This window comes from Spodoptera frugiperda, chromosome 15 (assembly GCF_023101765.2).
Source record: "Spodoptera frugiperda isolate SF20-4 chromosome 15, AGI-APGP_CSIRO_Sfru_2.0, whole genome shotgun sequence".
Classification (NCBI taxonomy): domain Eukaryota; kingdom Metazoa; phylum Arthropoda; class Insecta; order Lepidoptera; family Noctuidae; genus Spodoptera; species Spodoptera frugiperda.
The window spans coordinates 11,545,523-11,567,987 of NC_064226.1; the positions used below are offsets into that span (position 1 = coordinate 11,545,523).

The 22,465-nt window shown below is 36.3% G+C and overlaps 4 protein-coding genes across 15 annotated transcripts in view; 3 read left to right on the plus strand and 1 right to left on the minus strand.

Annotated features, from left to right (window-relative positions):
- LOC118274591 (solute carrier family 12 member 6) overlaps positions 1–22,465 on the minus strand; it is a 511,128-nt gene that overhangs the window by 159,851 nt on the left and 328,812 nt on the right. The window lies entirely within an intron of this gene.
- On the plus strand, positions 2,228–21,838 carry LOC118274665 (trypsin CFT-1-like). 5 transcript variants are annotated; one of them, XM_050698939.1, is made up of 5 exons: positions 2,228–2,375; positions 2,764–2,932; positions 3,092–3,204; positions 15,585–15,730; positions 21,452–21,838. In XM_050698939.1, exons 1-5 carry the CDS (start codon positions 2,330–2,332, stop codon positions 21,746–21,748), a joined length of 771 nt encoding a protein of 256 aa, XP_050554896.1. In that variant the 5' UTR covers positions 2,228–2,329; the 3' UTR covers positions 21,749–21,838. The 5 variants fall into 5 exon arrangements, with proteins under 5 accessions (XP_050554896.1, XP_035448222.2, XP_050554897.1 ...); XM_035592329.2 differs by lacking the exons at positions 15,585–15,730; positions 21,452–21,838 and adding an exon at positions 3,474–3,832 and having other exon boundaries at positions 3,092–3,350; XM_050698940.1 differs by lacking the exons at positions 2,764–2,932; positions 3,092–3,204; positions 21,452–21,838 and adding exons at positions 15,186–15,354; positions 15,870–16,230 and having other exon boundaries at positions 2,256–2,375; positions 15,472–15,730.
- Positions 8,276–9,812, plus strand: LOC118274696 (trypsin CFT-1-like). Its single transcript, XM_035592368.2, has 4 exons — positions 8,276–8,398; positions 8,769–8,937; positions 9,060–9,318; positions 9,455–9,812. Exons 1-4 carry the CDS (start codon positions 8,353–8,355, stop codon positions 9,749–9,751), a joined length of 771 nt encoding a protein of 256 aa, XP_035448261.2. The 5' UTR covers positions 8,276–8,352; the 3' UTR covers positions 9,752–9,812.
- On the plus strand, positions 17,641–19,401 carry LOC118274720 (trypsin CFT-1-like). The gene is made up of 4 exons (XM_035592404.2): positions 17,641–17,808; positions 18,029–18,197; positions 18,272–18,527; positions 18,609–19,401. Exons 1-4 carry the CDS (start codon positions 17,763–17,765, stop codon positions 18,903–18,905), a joined length of 768 nt encoding a protein of 255 aa, XP_035448297.2. The 5' UTR covers positions 17,641–17,762; the 3' UTR covers positions 18,906–19,401.

The following is a 22,465-nucleotide window of genomic DNA, read 5'->3' on the forward strand; positions in this document are numbered from 1 at the left end:
TCTTATCTCATTCTTTAATTTTTTTATACTATATAAAGCAGAAGAGTTTGTTTAATTGACCACACTTATCACTAGAACTACTGATTCGATTAAAAAATATCTATATGTTGCATAGTCCATTTATCTGTAGGATATATTATGGGCTATAAAACATTACACAACAATCAATAGAAGGCGAGCAGAGCGTGTGAATCGTGTGGGAGTAAATAAATATGAAATGGTAATTGTCCGCTTCTCAGATGCACTAAAAACGGAGTTTGAAAAGAATGCTAACATGGCAAAAATCCTCCTAAAGTGGAATAAAGCAGTGAAGATGAAGAAATAACAAAGAACTCCTTGAAAAGGCTGAGGCTATGTTTACTACTTACTTACTTATTTTTGAGTTCACATACCTGGAACAAAAGAAAATCAATCATTAGTTTATGCAAAAAAATACCTAACGGGATTTTTACTTTTAATTTTTACTTTATTTTATACTTTTTAGTTAGAATGAATTTTAGTTGGAACTGCTTACAAAATTAAGGCAATAAGAAGACATCCGTTTCGTAAATTTAGATAAAAAATATATATTTAAGTGTGGGAGAGTCATGCTTTGCCACAAATTGAATATAATGATTGCGTTCTGTTTCGTTACGTGAGTGAGGTTAGCGTTCCCAATATTCTCAATCCCCGATTTCCCAACAACCCCTTTAATGCCTAACCCCCAAAAAGCGGGCAACGTACTTGTAACGCCTTTGGTATTTCAAGTGTCCATGGGCGGGTGAGATTTCTTACAGGTGATCCGTCTACTCTTTTACCGGCTTATATCATATCATTCAAGTGTGGGAGAGCCATGTTTCGGCACGAATCGACCGGAGTGATACCACGGCAATCTTCCCCATCCCCGATTCCCGAACAACAACCCTAAAATTCCTAACTCCCAAAAAGCCGGCAACGCACTTGTAACGCCTCTGGTGTTTCAAGTGTCCATGGGCGGCGGCGATTGCTTACCATTAGGTAATACGTCTGCTCGATTACCGGCGTGTTTAAAAAAAAAACGTAAAAAATATTGTAAAAAAACTATTTTTTAGGAAACAAGCGTATAGCCAGACACAAATTAGGTCTGCTTCATTTCTGTAAACATAATACAGAAAATGCAATAACACGTTTTTCGAATTGCACACGAATTTTCCAAACCCCCTATTACTTGCTTACAAGACAGTCCATATTATAATTATTCAAATAATTATATAAAATGACGTATGTTAGTCACCATTATCGCAATCAAGAATCAAGCCACATATATTTTTTTCACAGTATTTTGTAGACCCTAATTAGAATTAATTAGAAAGTAAATAAAAATGCACATTTAACATCCATTTTTGAGTAAGAACGATTCCTACTTAATCACAACACAACTTTAGATTCCAAACTCCAGACTCTGCAGATGTTAAAAATGCACCAGATCAGAATAATCGGTTTGTATAAAATCATATTAGTTTATTTTAATAGATTAGACAAAACTTGCACTATTTTTATAATAACTATGGTGAGAAATAGTAACAAAAAAAAATAAATAAATAAAATTCATAAAAAATACTCTTCCGCAGGAGATGAACACTCAAAACGCTCAATGACTGACAAATGAAGCATAGAGGATAGATTTAGACTCAAATCGATTACTATTGATAGAATTTCAGTTTTTTAGGATTTTCCAATTTTACACTCACAAACTTAAATGGGTTTCTCCCCTCATATCTGTAAATTAAGGCAATTGGATAAACGTTGTAACTGAAATGATAACAAAAACGATGATATTAAAAGGTTTACATACTATCCAGATACTTAGCATTTATGAGAATACAACACATTTGGTTGCATAATAAAAAAAAAAATAGTTAAACTAATCGTGCATATGGTAGATGTTAATCTCAGCATGACTTTTCAGTTCATTTCCGTTATACAGAAACACAACTTGCCATCTGTGTAAAACAATGTAAACTCAATAAAATCCTAAAATTCTTTATTGTGGATTACAGGTTTGTACATGATATAGGTCTCAAAAAAAGAAACAGATCAGCCCCTGTTGGTATTTTGAGGAGACCAAATACAACATTCTAATATGTATTTAGCTGATGTAATCGTTGAAGGTAACGGTAGCAGGTGAAAAAAAACACAGGTCAAAATGTGAATGTAATATCTTCTTTAATTGGGTATTTACTGAATTAGATGATAAGCTATTGATAAAAAAAATATACGTGACGGAAAAAAATATCTATTTGCGATGATATAAATATCGGAATATGTTAATCGAACATCATTGTGTTCTCAACGAATCAATAACAACAACATGCGTGTCTTGGCTATCCTGGCCTTGTGCCTGGCTGCAGTAGCAGGTATGTGATGGTAATTTTAATAAAAATCCAAATTTTGATTTTGATTCCAATGTATAAACGTAGTGAAGCAATAACTACCAATTGGCTTCCTCTTGAATTTAAAAATTTACTGCCCAAAAATACAATCCTCGTCTCTAGTTGGCGTCGAATAATTGTTGTCCTAGGACTAGGATACGTTACAATTCTTGCTGCATTTTGAAAAATACATAATATATATGTCTTTACGTATCTTTAACTTCACTGACATATTTAGTGACGCGTACTATACATCTATTTCGAAAAGTCAAAAAAAAAAAATCAACTAGACTACTCGTTCCAATACTGAGCATTATTTAGTAAATAAAAATATTGAAAATAGTAATAAATAAAAATGCCAATTTCTTTTCAGCTGTCCCATCCAGCTCCCAAAGGATTGTGGGAGGATCGGTGACCACCATCAGCCAGTATCCCAGCATTGCTTCTCTGCTGTATACATGGAACTGGAGCAGCTACTGGCAGGCATGCGGTGGTACCATCCTCAACAACCGCTCCATCCTTACTGCCGCTCACTGCACAATGTATGTATTTTGGAACTGTTAATTAGATAATAATTAGTTATGGATTTAATTGAAGAACAATGCTCGAACTTGGCGGACACACTGCCGTGTGTCTAGATTTGTAAAGCATGTAGAGGAAGAATATTATCCATATAGTTCATCATAAAAAAACCTTTGCAGCGGTGACGCCGCAGGCAGATGGCGTATCCGCGTAGGCTCCACCTGGGCCAACAGCGGTGGTGTCGTTCACAACGTCGCCCAGAACATCGTCCACCCTCAATACAATCAAGGAGGTCGTTACAACAATGACATCGCTATCCTCCGCTCCGCCTCCACGTTCTCCTTCAACAACAATGTTCAGGCTGCTTCCATCGCTGGTGCCAACTACTACCCTGGTGACAACCAGGCTGCCTGGGCTGCTGGATGGGGTGACACTTACGTAAGTCAAACTTGTTTTTTTTTTATTAAAAGCCATTATATGAAACATATTTTTGTTTGTCAGTGAAGCACTCTAGGCAGCAGTTATAGAAAATATTTTTATAAGAATTCTTTACTATTTCAGGCTGGATCAAACGCTGGCTCCGAGCAGCTCCGTCACGTCCAGGTTGTCGTCATCAACCAGAACCATTGCAGAAACCAATACGCCAACACTATCTACACCATCACCGACAACATGTTGTGCTCCGGCTGGCCCAACGGTGGTCGCGACCAGTGCCAGGGTGACTCTGGTGGTCCTCTCTACCACAACGGCATCGTTGTTGGTGTCTGCTCTTTCGGTATTGGTTGTGCTCAGGCTCAATACTCTGGTGTCAACGCTCGTGTGTCTCGCTACACCTCTTGGATTTCCGCTAATGCATAAGACTGATATTTAGACTAAAATTCCTTTTTTTTTGTACACAATAAATTTTGTTATTCAATCAATTTTGATGGTTTTTATGGTTTTTATGATACCTATGTCCCAAATTATTGTAAATATCAACTTTGAAATTGTATGTAGAAAATAATACTTAGTAAAATAAAGTTTTCTGCACTATTCTAAAGTAAAATCTTTAACTTAAATAATCGAAAAGCTAGTCCCGGCCTTTTGGGGGTTAGGAATTTAAGGGTTGTCGGAGAATCAGCGTTGTGTAGAAATTCCAGACACAAATGGAAAAATCCATTCATGAGCATTATCTGGTGGTATCTGCCATAATTAAATCGAGAAAAATCAATTTTGATTAATTTGATTAAAGTAATTTGTATTTTTTAGGAAAGATTAAAATTCGAATCATTTAAAGAAGTCTACATACCAGATGTAATGTTATTAAGTTTTTATGATTTATCGTGAACTATATGTATGGCCTTCTTTAGTGATGTCATTAACTAAATACCTACCAACAATGCATCAGTCAAAGGGGTTTACTTGAACAGATTTGCTGCCATATTAAAAAAAATATTATCAAATACTCGCCATTTATTATAATATCCAATCTTAAAATTCCTAGCCCCCCCCTAATAGTCCAGTCATTTGGTAAATAAAAAAGGGGTTACCTGGAAAGTTTTCCGGGAGTTTTGAAAATTGGTGAATATATTGATTTGGGTATGCTCTTTTCGAATTTCAACTTTGCCTCCTCGTACACCCGCCGCTTGCGCCGCCATATTGAAAAAATGGCGCCTAAAAACAGTTTTTTATTAATATCTCCGTTCCGACGCATTTTCCGAAAAAATATCTATCTACAAAATTAAACTAGAAAAAAATTCCTACGAGGTGGCAAAGTTGAAATTCGAAAAGAGCATAACCAAATCTATAAATTCACCAATTTTCAAAACTCCCGGAAAACTTTCCAGGTAAAACTACCAAATGACTGGAATATAAAAGGTCGGCAATGCACTAGTAACGCGTCTGGTGTTTCGGGTGTCTGTCAGTAGATCAGTCTGGTCATTTGTCGGGCTTATCTCATGAAAAAAATATTTTTATAACAATTTAATTATCAGCCTGTAAAAAATAGTTTGAAAATGTTTCTCGTGAGTGGCTCGAGTACCAAAACCAAACCAAATGTATTCAAGTTGCATAACATGAATTTTAAAATTAAATATTATGTAAATCTATAATCATCTTTAATTGTAATCAATTACCACTACTGAGCGGTACCTCACTATTACTGCACTACTAACTATTTAACGGCTGGGGTAGCAGCTTCTTGCAGTGGCATTATCCTCAACTTGTAACCAAGAATTGTATTGTGAATTTGATTGAAAAAGAGTAACCTATGGAGTTTCTTGCTCGTTCTTCTCCATTAGAATCTACACTTTGGAACGAGCAAATAGCTTCACTAGAGGACTGACCGACAGACAGACGTTATTAATATTATTATATTTGCTTTGACGTTCAAAAGTGCCTTCCTGGTCTATATGAATTAAATGATTTTGACTTTGACTCAACAACCGATCCATCCTCACAGTTCACGGTGGTCCCTACCAGTGCCAGGGTGACTCTGGCGGTCCTCTCTAACACAACGGCATCGTTGTTGGTGTCTGCTCTTTCGGTGTGTACAGGCATTAGGTACCCTGGTGGTAACGCTCGTGTGTATCGCTATGTTAATTGGATCAGATCTGTCCATTTTGTAGCATCAAATAAAATTTTGAAAATATGATTTTGATTTTAATTTGTATATTAAAAATCTACTAAAATTTACTGCATTTTAGAAAATGATGTTTGTCTCAATTCTCGGTTTCGGTCGGAAAAAAATCCTGGATATTGTAGGTGTTTTTTAAATACCTTCTTACTTCCTATATATATAACTTATGACATAACAGGTGAGAAGTAAGTGTCACTTAAAAAAAAAAACTGCACATTATGGATATTTACCTTTTTTAATAATTTATACTAATAAAGGCACTATATTAAAAACACAATAAACTTAAAATATTCTTATCTCATTCTTTAATTTTTTTATACTATAAAGCAGAAGAGTTTGTTTAATTGAACACGCTTATCACTAGAACTACTGATTCGATTAAAAAATATCTATAATTATGTTGCATAGCCCATTTATCTATGAAGGATATATTATGGGCTATAAAACATTACACTACAATCAATAGAAGGCGAGCAGAGCGGGTGAAATCGTGTGTATAAATATGAAATGGTAATTGTCCGCTTCTCAGATGCACTTAAAACGGAGTTTGAAAAGAATGACAACATGGCAACAGTCCTTCTAAAGTGGAATAAAACAGTGAAGATGAAGAAATAACAAAGAATTCCTTGAAAAGGCTGAGGCTATGTTTACTACTAACTTACTTATTTTTGAGTTCACATACCTGGAAAAAAAGAGAATCAATCATTAGTTTATGCAAAAAATTCTTAACGGGATTTAATTTTAATTTTTACTTTATTTTACACTTTTTAGTTAGAATGAATTTTAGTTGGAACTGCTTACAAAATTAAGGCAATAAGAAGACATCCGTTTCGTCAATTTAGATAAAAACAAATATTTAAGTGTGGGAGAGTCATGCTTTGCCACAAATTGAATATAACGATTGCGTTCTGTTTCATTATGTGAGTGAGGTTAGCGTTCCCAATATTCTCAAACCCCGATTTCCCAACAACCCCTTAAATGCCTAACCCCCAAAAAGCGGGCAACGCACTTGTAACGCCTTTGGTATTTCAAGTGTGCCCATGGACACTTGAGGTGAGATTTCTTACAGGTGATCCGTCTACTCTTTTAACGGCTTATATCATATCATTCAAGTGTGCGAGCGCCATGCTTCGGCACGAATCGACCGGAGTGATACCACGGCAATCTTCCCCATCCCCGATTCCTGAACAACAACCCTAAAATTCCTAACTCTCAAAAAGCCGGCAACGCACTTGTAGCGCATCTGGTGTTTCAAGTGTCCATGGGCGGCGGCGATTGCTTACCATCAGGTAATACGTCTGCTCGATTACCGGCGTGTTAAAAAAAAAACATGAAAAATATTGTAAAAAAATATTTGTTAAATTATAGCCCAGTAAGACCCATACCTATTTTTAGGAAACAAGCATATAGCCAGACACAATTTAGGTCTGCTTCATTTCTGTAAACAGAATACAGGAAATGCAATAACACTTTTTTATAATTGCACACGAATTTTCCAAACCCCCTATTACTTGTTTACAAGACAGTCGATATTATAAATTATTCAAATAATTATATAAAATGACGTATGTTAGTCACCATCATCGCAATCAAGCCACATATCATTTTTTCACAGTATTTTGTAGACCCAAATTAGAATTAATTAGAAAGTAAGTAAAAATGCACATTTAACACCCATTTTTGAGTAAGAGCGATTCCTATTTAATCACAACACAACTTTAGATTCCAAACTCCAGACTCTGCAGATGTTAAAAATGCACCAGATCAGAATAATCGGGTTGTATAAAATCATATTAGTTTATTTTAATAGATTTGACAAAACTTGCACTGTTTTTATAATTAATATGGTGAGACATAGTAAATTAACTAAAAAAAACCACTAAGGCAGTAGGCTCCGCGACATCACCGTGTTAGCTCACGCTGCTTATACTTATGATGAAGAGACTCAAACCTAGTAGATCTTTTCTCTATTAATGTACGCGGGTATCTGTAATTTTTGAACCGTGTAATTTGCACTACTACGCACTTTTCATTTCCATATGGAAGTCTAATGTTAGTAAAATTCATAAAAAATACTCAACCGCTGAAGATGAACACTCGAAACGCTCAATGACTGACAAATGAAGCATAGCGGATAGATTTAGACACAAATCGATTACTATTGATAGAATTTCAGTTTTTTAGGATTTTCCAAATTCCCACCCACAAACTTAAATGGGTTTCTCCCCTCATATCTGTTTATTAAGGCAATTGGATAAACGTTGTAACTGAAATGATAACAAAAACGATGACATTAAGAGGTTTACATACTATCCAGATACTTAGCATTTATGAGAATACAATACATTTGGTTGCATAATAAAAAAAAAATGTTAAACTAATTGTGCATATGGTAGATGTTAATTTCAGCATGACTTTTCAGTTCATTTCCGTTATACAAAAACACAACTTGCCATCTGTGTAAAACAAAGTAAACTCAATAAAATCCTTAAATACTTTATTGTGGATTACAGGTTTGTACATCATATAGGTCTCAAACAAAGAAACAGATCAGCCCCTGTTGGTATTTTGAGGAGACCAAATACAACATTCTAATATGTATTTAGCTGATGTAATCGTTGAAGGTAACGGTAGCAGGTGAAAAAAAACACAGGTCAAAATGTGAATGTAAAATCTTCTTTAATTAGGTATTTACTGAATTAGATGATAAGCTATTGATAAAAAAATATACGTGACGGAAAAAAATATCTATTTGCGTTGATATAAATATCGGAATATGTTAATCGAACATCATTGTGTTCTCAACGAATCAATAACAACAACATGCGTGTCTTGGCTATCCTGGCCTTGTGCCTGGCTGCAGTAGCAGGTATGTGATGGTAATTTTATTAAAAATCCAAATTTTGATTTTGATTCCAATGTATAAACGTAATGACTACCAATTGGCTTCCACTTGAATTTAAAAAATTACTGCCCAAAAATACAACCCTCGTCTCTAGTTGGCGTCGAATAATTGTTGTCCTAGGACTAGGATACGTTACAATTCTTGCTGCATTTTGAAAAATAAATATATATGGCTTTACCTATCTTTAACTTAACTGACATATTTAGTGACGCGTACTTTACATCTATTTTGAAAAGTAAAAAAAAAATCAACAAGACTACTCGTTCCAATACTGAGCATTATTTAGTTAATAAAAATATCGAAAATAGTAATAAAAATACCAATTTCTTTTCAGCTGTCCCATCCAGCTCCCAAAGGATTGTGGGAGGATCGGTGACCACCATCAGCCAGTATCCCAGCATTGCTTCTCTGCTGTACACATGGGACTGGGTTAGCTACTGGCAGGCATGCGGTGGTACCATCCTCAACAACCGCTCCATCCTTACTGCTGCTCACTGCACAATGTATGTATTTTGGAACTGTGAATTAGATGATTATTAGTTATGGATTTAATTGAAGAACAATTTGTAAAGCATGTAGAGGAAGAATATTATCCATATAGTTCATCATCGAAAATTCTTTGCAGCGGTGATGCCGTAGGCAGATGGCGCATTCGTCTTGGCTCCACCTGGGCCAACAGCGGTGGTGTCGTTTACAACGTCGCCCAGAACATCGTCCACCCTCAATACAATCAAGGGGGAGTTTACAACAACGACATCGCTATCCTCCGTTCCGCTTCCACCTTCTCCTTCAACAACAATGTTCAGGCTGGATCCATCGCTGGTGCCAACTACTACCCTGGTGACAACCAGGCTGCCTGGGCTGCTGGATGGGGTGATACTTACGTAAGTCAAACTATTTTTTTTTATTAAAAGCCAATTTTTTCTCACCATTTTATGAAACATATTTTTTGTTTGTCAGTGAAGCACTCTAGGCAGCAGTTATAGAAAATTTTTTTATATGAATTCTTTACTATTTCAGGCTGGAGCAAACGCTGGCTCCGAGCAGCTCCGTCACGTCCAGGTTGTTGTCATCAACCAGAACCATTGCAGAAACCAATACGCCAACACTATCTACACCATCACCGACAACATGTTGTGCTCCGGCTGGCCCAACGGTGGTCGCGACCAGTGCCAGGGTGACTCTGGTGGTCCTCTCTACCACAACGGCATCGTTGTTGGTGTCTGCTCTTTCGGTATTGGCTGTGCTCAGGCTCAATACTCTGGTGTCAACGCTCGTGTGTCTCGCTACACCTCTTGGATTTCCGCTAATGCATAAGACTGATATTTAGCCTAAGATTCCTTTTTTATGTACACAATAAATTTTATTATTCAATCAATTTTGATGGTTTTTATGATTACCTATGTCGCAAATTATTGTAAATATCAATTTGGAAATTGTATATAGAAAATAATACTTAGTAAAATAGAGTTTTCTGCACTATTCTAAAGTAAAATCTTTAACTTATCAAATAATCGAAAAGCTAGTCCCGGCCTTTTGGGGTTAGGAATTTAAGGGTTGTTGGAGAATCAGCGATTGGGAAGAAGGGTAATTGGGCCTCCGGTAGACTCACTCACTACGAAACATAACGCAAGCGTTGTCTCACGGTTTTCTGTGAGGCGGTGGTTTCACTTTGATCGAGCTGGCCCATTCGTGCCGAAGCATGGCTCTCCCACAATTTAATGTTATAATTTGAAGTATAAGTTTTCGTTAGTCAACTTTCACATTTAATGAAAAATGGAAAAATGGGTTTTCTAATAACATTTTAATATTAGCTGTGCGACTTCGTCCGCGTGGAATAGTGACTTTGGATAGATTTCTCGCGATCACAGTAATAATTTATACCTTATAAATAGTGACCCGACTTTTTAGTAATATTCAGACATGAAGTTTTTTTTTAAACTGACATGGTCACTGACACTAGACTGACTCACGGACACATTCACGGATAAACTGATCCGTGACCATGGCGTTTGCAACAGTGCCGAAATATCGGAAAGTCATTAAAATTGAAAACATGGTAAATATCCCGTTTTAAGTTCCAATTCAAGTAAATTAATGTAGTACTTTTAGGATTCCGTAGCCAAATGGCGAAAATCGGAACCCTTATTGAGTTTAGTCCGTACATACATACAGACAAACAGACAAAAATTCTAAAAACTATATCTATGGCATCAATTTCCACTGCAGATCACACCCAAATATTCTTTTAAAAGAATATTCAATGTACAGTTTCACTTTCAATGTAGATAGATTATAAAAAGCAACGTCACGCCTTTTATCCCCGATGGGGTAGGCAGAGGTGCTCATTACGACACGTATTGCCGCTACACACCCACTTTTCACCATTTGTGTTATAAGTCCCATGTAATAGTGATATGATGATTTCAGCTTACTATGTCTGTGTGGAAATTCCAGATACAAATGAAAAAAAAAACATTTAAATTGAGAAAACCAATTTTGATTAATTTGATTAAAGTAATTTGTAATTTTTAGGAAATATTAAAAATCGAATCATTTGAAGAAGTCTACATACCAGATCTAATGTTATTAAGTTTTTATGATTTATCGTGAACTAACTTCTTTAGTGAGATCATTAACTAAATACCTACCAACAATGCATCAGTCAAAGGGATTTACTTGAACAGTCATTACTGCCATATTAAAAAAAAATATTATCAAAAACTCGCCATTTATTATAATATCCAATCTTAAAATTTCTAACCCCCCCTAAAAGGTCGGCAATGCACTAGTAACGCGTCTGGTGTTTCGGGTGTCTGTCAGTAGATCCGTCTGGTCGTTTGATGGGCTTATCTCATGAAAAAATATTTTATAACAAATTATTTATCAGCCTGTAAAAATTTGTTTGAAGATGTTTCTTGTGAGGGGCTCGAGTACCAAAACCAAACCAAATGTATTCAGGATAAATAACTACTGGTTTGATTAAAAAAATATCTATATGTTGCATAGGCCATTTATCTATGACGGATATATGGGCTATAAAACATTACTGGGTGAAATCGTGTAGGAGTAGTTAGCTATGTAAATAAATATGAAATGGTAATTGTCCGCTCCATAGATGCACTAAAACGGAGTTTGAAAAGAATGACAATACGTACTGAAGCTTTCCTCTACTTTAGAAGGACTGTGAAGATAAAGAAATAACAAAGAATTCCTTGAAAAGGCTGAGGCTATGTTTACTACTTACTTAATTATTTTTGGGTTCACATACCTGGAACAAAAGAAAATCAATCATTAGTTTATGCAAAAAATACTTAACGGGATTTTTTATTAATTTATAATAAATGTTTTAGTTAAAATGAGTTTTACTTTGAAGTGCTTACAAAATCAAGGCAATAAGAAGACATCCATTTCGTTATTAATACAATGTGATAGGGGTGTTGAACCCCGTCCCCCTAAAAATTATTCAAAGGTTGTATGCGTCGTAGAAACAAAACAAACGACAAACGGTAGCTAATAACCTTGGCTAACTAATTCATTACTTTTTTCATATGTTTGATAATGTTTTGGGTGAGAAAAAAATCATTTCTGAATAATTTTTAACGAAAAATCGCTAATTTTTAATATTTTCAATTGGGGGTTCAACCCCCCATATTATTATTTTGTCGATAAAATTAGATGTAGTACTCAGCCTTAGAGGGGTTAGAAGTCCAACCCCTATCACATTATATAAAAAAATATATTTAAGTGTGGGAGAGCCATGCTTTGGCACTAATGTAATATACCGCTTGCGTTCTGTTTCGTTGTGTGAGTGAGGTTAGTGGAGGCTCAATTAGCCCCCTTCCCAATATTCTCAATCCCCGATTTCCCAACAACCCTTAAATTCCTAACCCCCAAAAAGCCGGCAACGCACTTGTAACGCCTTTGGGGTTTCAAGTGTCGTTGGGCGGCGGCGACAGGTGATCCGTCTACTCGTTTACCGGCTTATATTATAAAAAAAAAATTGTTAAATTATAGCCCAGTAAGACCCATACCTATTTTTTAGGAAACAAGCATATAGCCAGACACAATTTAGGTCTGCGCCAATTCTGTAAATTTCAGAATACAGGAAATCCAATAACACTTTTTTCGAATTGCACACGAATTTTCCAAACCCACTTGCTTACAAGACAGTCGATATTATAATTATTCAAATAATTATATAAAATGACGTACGTAAGTTACCATCGCAATCAAGCCACATATCATTTTTTCACAGTATTTTGTAGACCCAAATTAGAATTAATTAGAAAGTAAATAAAAATGCACATTTTACGTACATTTTTGAGTAAGAACGATTCCTACTTAATCACAACACAACTTTAGACTCTGCAGATGTTAAAAATGCACCAGATCAGAATAATCAGTTTGTATAAAACCATGTTATTTTATTTTATTAAATTAAACAAAAAATTGCACTATTTTTATAATAACTATGGTGAGATATAGTAAATTAACTAAAAAACCACTAAGGCAGTAGGCTCCGCGACACCACCGCGTCGGCTCACGCTGCTTATGATGAAGAGACTCAAACCTAGTAGATCTTTTCTCTTTTAATGTACGCGGCTATCCGTAATTTTTGAACCGTGAAATTTGCACTACTACGCACTTTTTATTTCTATATGGCAGTCTAATGTTAAAATTCATAAAAATATACTCTTCCGCAGGAGATGAACACTCAAAACGCTCAATGACTGACAAATGAAGCATAGCGGATAGATTTGGACTCTAATCGATTACTATTGATGGAATTTCAGGTTTTTAGGATTTTCCAAATTCAGACCCACGAACTTAAATGGGTTTCTCCCCTCATATCTATTTATTACCGCAATTGGATAAACGATGTACCCGAATAGATAACAAAAACGATGATATTAAGAGGTCTACATATTATCCAGATACATAGCATTTATGAGAATTAATTTGGTTACATAATAGAAAAAAAAATAGTTAAACTAATCGTGCATTAAACACAACTTGCCATCTGTGTAAAATAAAGTAAACTCAATCAAATCCCAAAATTCTTTATTGTGGATTACAGGTTTGTACATGATATAGGTCAGCCATATCCCGCCCTTTGGACATGCAATAGTCACGTAGGAGTATATTTCACATGAAAAATCACACAAAATAGCTCCACATCAAAACAGACTGTGCGCATCATGACAGAACGAGCCTATATTCTATAGCACTGTTTATCCAACGCAACGTCACGCCTTTTATCCCCGAAGGGGTAGGCAGAGTTGCTCATTACGACACGTGATGCCGCTATACAATGTACATCCACTTTTCACCATTTGTGTTATAAGTCCCACGCAATAGGGAGTGAGCTTGTTACGTGGGACTGTTTGACCACTGTTTGTCCAATAAGAAGTATTTTATAGAGTAGTAGCATTTATCTACTAACGTATTCTATGGATTCTTATTCAGAAAGGATATGATGATGATGAATTTTTACTATTTTGAGGAGACCAAATAGAACATTCTAATATTGTATTTAACTAGTAATCATTGAAGGTAACAGTAACATGTAAAGGCTACAAAACTATTACGTATGTACTTCAAAATGTGAATGTAATATCTTCTTTAATTAGGTATTTACTGAATTAGATTATAAACTATTGATAAAAAATGATACGTGGGGGTAAAATTATCTATTTGCGTTGATATAAATATCGGAATATCTTAATCGAACATCATTGTCTTGTCAACGAATTAACAACATGCGTGTCTTGGCTATCCTGGCGTTGTGCCTAGCTGCAGTAGCAGGTATGTGAAGTTTTTTTATTAAAAATCCAAATTTTGATTCCAATGTATAAAAGCAGTGTAGCAATTACTAACAATTGGCTTGCCGACGTGCTGCCCAAAGACCCTTGCCTCTAGTTGGCGTCGAATAGTCGTTATCCTAGGACTAGGATATGTTACTGCGAGGACCGCCCGGAGGACACGGTAGAACATACGGTGGCGGTGTGCCCTGAGTGGGCTGAGCACCGCCAAGTCCTCAAGAATGTGGTCGGCGACGGCGACCTCTCGCGCTCGGCACTGGTTCAGGCCATAGTGCGGAGCGAGAGGGACTGGGATGCCGTCTCCTCTTTCTGCAAAGCAGTCATGTTAGCTAAGGAGGAGGCGGGGCGCGTGAGAGAACAAACCTCCTCATGCCCCAGCCGTCTCGAGAGACACTTCGGGCGTCGGGATCGCGGGACGATCTCCGGCCACCGTAAGTGCGGGCCTGCGGACGGCGAGCAAGGGCAGCTCACCGCCCGAACAGCACCAGACCCGTGCGAGCAGCGCGTCGCGTACCGCGCGCGTCTCAAAGAGCCATCAGACCACCACAGATGGGGCCCAGTAGGGTTGATGCCTGATCCGGTGCTGCGGACTACCTAGCGGGTTTACCGGGGCTCCAGCTCGAAAAGTGGGAGAAGGAACGGGGTGGTTTTTAGTCAGTAAGAGTCTGACACTCCCTCTCGCCTCGCCCAAGGCGGGAGAAGTCATTGGATGATTTGCCCCCGTCAAAAATAAAAGGACTGGGATGTGTTACAATTTTGCTGCATTTTTTTTGCATTTATTCTTTACTCTCGTATTTAGTGACGCGTGCTATACATCTATTTTAAAAGTTATTAAAGAGTAAAATACACTCCTCGTTGCAATACTGAGCATTATTTAGTTAATCAATAGAACGAAAATAGTAATAAAAATGCCAATATGTTTTCAGCTGTCCCATCCAGCTCCCAAAGGATTGTGGGAGGATCGGTGACCACCATCGACCGGTATCCTAGCATTGCTTCTCTGCTGTACTCGTGGAACTGGGTCAGCTACTGGCAGGCATGCGGTGGTACCATCCTCAACAACCGCTCCATCCTTACTGCTGCTCACTGCACAATGTATGTATTTTGAAACTGTGAATTAGATAATAATTAGATTTAATTGAAGAACAATTTGTAAAGCATTCAGAGGAAGAATATTATCCATATAGTCAATTATAAAAAAATCCTTTGCAGCGGTGATGCCCCAGGCAGATGGCGTATTCGCGTAGGCTCCACCTGGGCCAACAGCGGTGGTGTCGTTCACAACGTTGCCCAGAACATTGTTCACCCTCAATACAATCAAGGAGGTCGTTACAACAACGACATCGCTATCCTTCGCTCCGCCTCCACCTTCTCCTTCAACAACAATGTCCGCGCTGCTTCCATCGCTGGTGCCAACTACTACCCTGGTGATAACCAGGCTGCCTGGGCTGCTGGATGGGGTGACACTTACGTAAGTCAAAATATATATTTTTTTTTATTAAAAGCCAATTTTTTCTCTTCATTTTATGAGACATATTTTTGTTTGTCAGTGAAGCACTCTAGGCAGCAGTTATAGAAAACAATTTCATATTAATTCTTTATTATTTCAGGCTGGAGCAAACGCTGGCTCCGAGCAGCTCCGTCATGTCCAGGTTGTCATCATCAACCAGAACCATTGCAGAAACCAATACGCCAACACTGTCTTCACCATCACCGACAACATGTTGTGCTCCGGTTGGCCCACCGGTGGTCGCGACCAGTGCCAGGGTGACTCTGGTGGTCCCCTCTACCACAACAACATTGTTGTTGGTGTCTGCTCTTTCGGTGAAGGATGTGCTCTGGCTCAATTCTCTGGTGTCAACGCTCGTGTATCCCGCTTCACTTCCTGGATTTCCGCCAACGCATAAAACTAGTATTCTTAGTTTTCTGGAGACCGCATTAATTAAGGCTAAATAAAGTTATTGAAACACATTCATCTTGATTTTCTTTGATATTACTTCCATTTTTTAAATACCTATCTAGTACCTAAATTAAGTAAACATGTTGAATTATCACAGAGTAAGGGACATTATTTTCTGAATTCAATAACTTACGACGATACATTGATACTAATAAAACTTGACTTCTGTTGTATGCCCCAAATATATGAGGTAGCCAACTATTATTTTTAACGTTTAATTACTAAGATTTTGTTCAAACAAACCCTAAACCTTTTTACTGTCTGAGTGATTAATTAAAATCCTGTTAACACCCTTAGTTTCATCGTTCTGATGGTCAGGACTTAAATATCTTTGATAAACCTTGTTGATAGTGACAAGCAGAGAATGTTTTTTCATCTTTCTAAGGCTATCTCAAGTTACATAGAGTCAAGTCATTCATATCGTTTCTTACCTAAACTTCCTTTTCATTTGTCTACCTTTACCATTTTATGTTTAAATTTACTCATTTAGTCAAATGTTTTTTTTTATTTTTTTTTCCATCTCAACTCTCTCTCTCATAACAAACCTCTCTATCATATTTTATTCTTTTAGTTTGTCACAAATTCATGCAATAACATTTAGGCCACGTTGGTCACAAGTGCTTCCTGAATAAAGTATTGAAGATTATCTTTTTGTATCCAAATAGTTCCAACAAAGTCCAATAGATGGCGTTTAGTACAAATAATAATTAATCGACAAGCTATACAGTCTGATAAGCATACGCGAGTTAAGATATATACAAATTCTTACCGTACGACTGTTAAACAGTAGTCCACTGAGAATTTGCATAGCATGGCCGACTACCGCTTTTCATTGAATCTAAAAGCCGTTATAATATTTTAATTCTAATTATTCTAGCAACTTATGACAGTTATTCATTTACACAATTTATTGACAAAAGTGTAAATAAATAAAAAAACAATACCAGAAAACCTTACCTTATTAATATTGTGTATGTAATGTCCAAAAGTGGATCAATATACAGGTTATAAAGATTATATTAATTGTAAATTACTTAATAAAATAGACAAATAAATTATCAGTCTTATCATCGTGATCATAAAATTATACGATATTAGCTTCTGCTAGTAGCTTCACTCGCGTTTTCTTGGAACAAAAAGTATCTTATCACCCATGAGGTGATTATCTCATATCCTTCTGTGTACCAAATTGCATCAAAATACGTTCAGTAGTTTCAGCGTAATTGACAAACAAACATTTCTAATATTATATGTGACAGTGTGATTATGTATTGTGTCTACTTTTTTGAGGCAAATAAAAAGCAAGTTTGACTAACTTTAAAATAAAAAAAACAAAGCCCCACACGACACATTTGAGCCGCGAAAGATAACGTATCGTAAATCGTAAGCGATTATTTCCAACAATATATTTAGACACAGGAAAATAAAACATAAAATATTGGTGTCTTTTAATCTTTTTTCCTATCATTCACTAATACAAATTCCGAGTATAAATATCAGTAATTACAGTAATATAACACATTTGTTTACTACAATCCACAACATGCGTGTCTTGGCTCTGATATGGCTTTGCTTCGCGGCTGTTGCAGGTACACACTTATCATTATTATTGTATTACTAACCTAATATAAACAAAACAAAGAATTGATGTGCTTTTCATTAGTCAAATAGATTTTCATATAAGTGAAATATTTTTAATAAGTAACACCATTTGAGAAAGACTTTGGGATACATTGCACATTGTATTGTTATGACTGCAATCAGGTCTAAAATCAATAAATATTACACCATAATATTATTTTATTTCAGCCGTCCCCACAAATCATCAAAGGATTGTTGGCGGTGACCTGGCTAATATTAATCAGTACCCTAGCATCGCCGCTCTCCTGTATTCATGGAACTTGAATCATTACGCGCACGCCTGTGGAGGTATCATCTTGAACACCAATACCATCCTTACAGCTGCCCACTGCACTTAGTAAGTAAAACTTCTACGTTTTTGTTTACTTTTATAATGTGTTTTCTTTTTCTATAAAATGAATGTTTTTCCAGTGGCGACGCACCCAATAGTTGGCGCATCCGTGTCGGCTCCTCCATGGCCCACACCGGTGGTAACGTTTACAACGTTGCCCATAACATCGTTCACAATGCATTTAGCTTTAGAACTCTAGACAACGATATCGCTATACTCCGTTCCTCCTCCGTCTTCGCTAACAACGATAATGTCCGTGTTGCTTCTATCGCCGGTCCTAACTACTTGCTCGCCGACCACAGTCTCGTCTGGGCTGTCGGATGGGGAGACACTTACGTAAGTATCTTTTTGATTTATGTGTAATGTTTGTTGTATCCTAGTTGATTTGAAAATTAATAATTGACTTATTTATTTCAGTTTGGTTCACATGCTGGCTCTGAACAGCTTCGTCACGTCCAAGTGCAGACCATCAACCAAAATACTTGCAGAATCAACTACGCTACCCGCGGTGTTGTTATCACCGACAACATGTTGTGCTCCGGTTGGCCCACCGGTAGTCGCGACCAGTGCCATGGTGACTCTGGTGGTCCTCTCTACCACAACAACATTGTTGTTGGTGTCTGCTCTTTCGGTATCGGATGCGGTCAAGCCTTTTTCCCTAGAGTCAACACTCGCGTATCCCGTTACACCGCTTGGATTATCGCTAATTCATAATTCAGTATTTGATAACTAGTGAAACTATTATGAAAATGTCGAAACCGAAACTTTTGTATGAAATTGGTATGAAATGGTATGTTAAATACATAGTATTAAAATAATATCAAATAGAAATATTCTAAAATGAAGTATATTTATAAATATATTGTCAATAAAGGACATTTATATTATTATTATTTTTTAAATGAAATAATAAATTTTTAAAATAAATTAAATTGCTATATGTTGGGTATATTTCAATAAAAAAATCATATGTAACCAACCGTGATATTTGGGACGTTGGGTTTATTATGGATAAAATATAATGACACCTTAAATCTCTGAACAAAAATGTGTCGTTTCATGCACCAAACGCCCTGTATAATTAGAATAATTGTTTATATTTTAGGTCATAATTGGCTTTCATCAACATACATATAATCAAATAACTAAAAGATATATTAGCTGTAAGTTTTATTAAAATTAATAAAATAATATAAATATAATAAAAGAAGTATCTATTTTGTTCCCATTACAACAAGGGTAATTAGTACCCTTAGTACGAGTTTGATTTACGTTTAAAGTATTCGAAACGAGAGCGTGTTCGGCGCTCTGATTGGCCGGCTCGAATAAACCAACCAATCAGAGCGCCGAACGCGCTCTCGTTTTGATTACTTTAGGTAAAGCAAACTCGTACTAAGGGTACAAATATACTTTACGGCGTGTTTATCAAATGCGGATTAACTAGTTTTTGTCGTTTTTGATGTTGCTGTTGTTTTTCGATAATGTAATAACCGTAAATAAATATAGATAACTAATAATATTATCACATATTTTTTATCTTATATTATTAATATTTATCACTCATTCCAAAAATGAGTTCATTCCATTTCCTATTCTGGTAGTTATACGCCTTCTCGTCTATATAAAAACATTTGGGTCATGGTGCCGGGTTTGCTATACTATGATATATTTATATGTATTATAGCTAGGGCTGTGACGGCTTTTATGCATGGAAACTGGATTCACTAATTCCGATCCTACACGAAGTCTGTCTGTGCTCTACCTGCTAAAATTTTCGGTGCCCTCTTGTACCATAATATTATGCTATGTGTCTGTTGTTGATGATGATGAATGATACATATACCTATCGCAAGATTATGACATTATCATCCTATCAGATTTAATGCAATCCCTTTTCCGATTAATAATGCAAATTCCTGTGATAACGAACAGAAGGGACTTTTTAGTGTTTTTGATTAACAGTTCAAAGTTTTTTTTTTCCCTATAAATACCTGCAATCACAATAATGTTGCACACTGGTGCACTGCAGTCTACAACATGCGCGTCTTTGTTCTACTAGCTCTCTACTTAGCGGCTGTTACAGGTATGCTTTTGATAATATCTTATAACTAGAGACCGGATAATATGCATTTGCATATTTGCATATGCATTTGCATATTTCAGCGATTTTCAAGGCTAATAGCATATTTTTACTAATATCTAGTGATGAGATAAGTAAAAGTATTATTGTTTTCTATTAAACGTCAATTACTTTTACTCTTACAACTAATAAGATACGTGTGCCGTCTATTTTGTAAATTTTTTATCAAACTATTTCTTGTTTATTTCGATCTTTATTTAGATTAAGCCACTGCGCTTTACTTGGCCGTCAATTTAACAATCAATGAGTACATATTATCTACATAATACTAACCTATTTATTTGTATATCATATTTAATTTCAGCCGTCCCTTCTAATCCCCAAAGAATAGTCGGCGGTTCTGTGCCGCCTAATTTTAGTCCTTCTTATCCTAGCATCGCCTCACTCTTATTCACATGGAATTGGAGTACATACGTTCAAACTTGTGCTGGCACCATCATCAACAACCGTGCCGTCCTTACCGCTGCTCACTGCGTATAGTAAGTCAACTATCTTATGTTACAAGTTAGTTCATTTATAATCCAGGAGGCTGGAGGCTAAAGCTAAAGCTTCTCATGCATGAGGGTTTAGGGGAGAGGATTCAGAACCTGGCAAGAATTAATATGACGAGTACGAGTCATTATTACAAACTTTAAATAAACATTTAATATCATCAACCCATCTTGAGCAAGCGTGGTGATTAATGTATAAACCTTCTCTATGTGAGAAGAGGACTTTGTTCAACAGTTGGCATTTATAGGCTGATAATGTTACGTTACATACTTTATTTGATTTTCTACTTTGCACAGTGCTGATGAAGCCGGTAGATGGCGCATTCGTGTTGGGGCCACCTGGTCCAACAGTGGTGGTATCGTTCACAACGTCAACGCTAACATCGTTCACGGCGGATTCAACTATCAAACTATGGAAAATAACCTAGCTATCCTGCGCTCTGCTTCAACATTCTCCTTCAACCATAATGTGCGCAATGCTCCCATCGCTGGCGTTAACTACGTTATTCCTGAAAACGATTTTGTCGTGGCTGCTGGATGGGGTGACACTTACGTAATTATTTTAAAATGTTTTATCATTAATTTTCATTGGTTGGTTTCAAGCTTAAAGTTTGATGTTTTCATTTCAGTATGGTTCTAATGCTGGGTCTGCGCAGCTCCTTCACGTTGTGCTCGTGCTTATTAACCATGACACTTGTAGCTATAACTATGCTGGTCAAGGAATGACTATTACCGGCGAAATGTTGTGCGCTGGTTGGCCGACCGGTGGTCGTGGTCAGTGCCGCGGTGATGATGGCGGTCCTCTCTTCCACAACGATGTCCTTGTCGGCGTCTACTCTTTCGGGTTTGAATGCGGCTTACCTGATTTTCCTGGAGTCAACGTTCGCGTTAGTAGATACACATCTTGGATTTCTTCTAATGCTTAAGATTGTATACAAATCTTTGTGTTTTGCATTTATTAAATACACGAATGTACTCTATGTTTTTTTATATGTAATAAATATTTTTACATTTTATTTCTTTCGTACAGGTGTTCAAATTACCGTAATCTCCTCTAAAATTAAATTATCATCTCGAGTTTGGTAAGAAGAACTAGGATAGTATTGAATGAAAATAGCGGTAGATTTGTCCTTTGGCAAGAAATTATTAAGGAGTTAGTAATCAACAAGAAGTAAAAATGACACGATGACCAATGGCCATCAATCATTTATTTACTGATAAAATTAAATAATTCATGTTATTAATTAGTACAAGATTAATTGTATCAAAATTCTACATGTTATCTTTGTAATTCTTTGTTACTTTGTTTTGTAATTGTTTGTTGTATGGTGGTTTCTTTTTGAGAATTTTAGCTCATATATGTACGTATTACAATTAAGTATAACCTTTTTTCTTTCATTGAGTAGTGAAACCTTTAATTTTATAACTAACTTATTTCCATAAGTTAATAAATATATAAAAGTCATAAATTATAAGTCAGGGATAAATACCTTTAAAGTGTTACTTAAAACTAAATTGACTAGGAGAAAATGCTCTACTAGTTTCGAGTCACAGACGGACTCTTTATCATGAGCAGCATGTGCAGACGCGGCGATGTCGCGCTACCTATTGACTGCGCTATAGTTGACTCGAAACTAGTAGAG

Excerpts from the sequence above, each read along its gene's own strand:
- LOC118274665 (XM_035592316.2), top strand. The coding sequence starts at position 20,229 with ATGCGCGTCTTTGTTCTACTAGCTCTCTACTTAGCGGCTGTTACAG. Across the intron at positions 20,275-20,635 it reads CTACTTAGCGGCTGTTACAG|CCGTCCCTTCTAATCCCCAA; the intron begins GTATGCTTTTGA and ends ATTTAATTTCAG. Across the intron at positions 21,376-21,451 it reads CTGGATGGGGTGACACTTAC|TATGGTTCTAATGCTGGGTC; the intron begins GTAATTATTTTA and ends TTTTCATTTCAG.
- LOC118274696 (XM_035592368.2), top strand. The coding sequence starts at position 8,353 with ATGCGTGTCTTGGCTATCCTGGCCTTGTGCCTGGCTGCAGTAGCAG. Across the intron at positions 8,938-9,059 it reads ACTGCTGCTCACTGCACAAT|CGGTGATGCCGTAGGCAGAT; the intron begins GTATGTATTTTG and ends AATTCTTTGCAG. Across the intron at positions 9,319-9,454 it reads CTGGATGGGGTGATACTTAC|GCTGGAGCAAACGCTGGCTC; the intron begins GTAAGTCAAACT and ends TTACTATTTCAG.
- LOC118274720 (XM_035592404.2), top strand. The coding sequence starts at position 17,763 with ATGCGTGTCTTGGCTCTGATATGGCTTTGCTTCGCGGCTGTTGCAG. Across the intron at positions 17,809-18,028 it reads TTGCTTCGCGGCTGTTGCAG|CCGTCCCCACAAATCATCAA; the intron begins GTACACACTTAT and ends ATTTTATTTCAG. Across the intron at positions 18,528-18,608 it reads TCGGATGGGGAGACACTTAC|TTTGGTTCACATGCTGGCTC; the intron begins GTAAGTATCTTT and ends TATTTATTTCAG.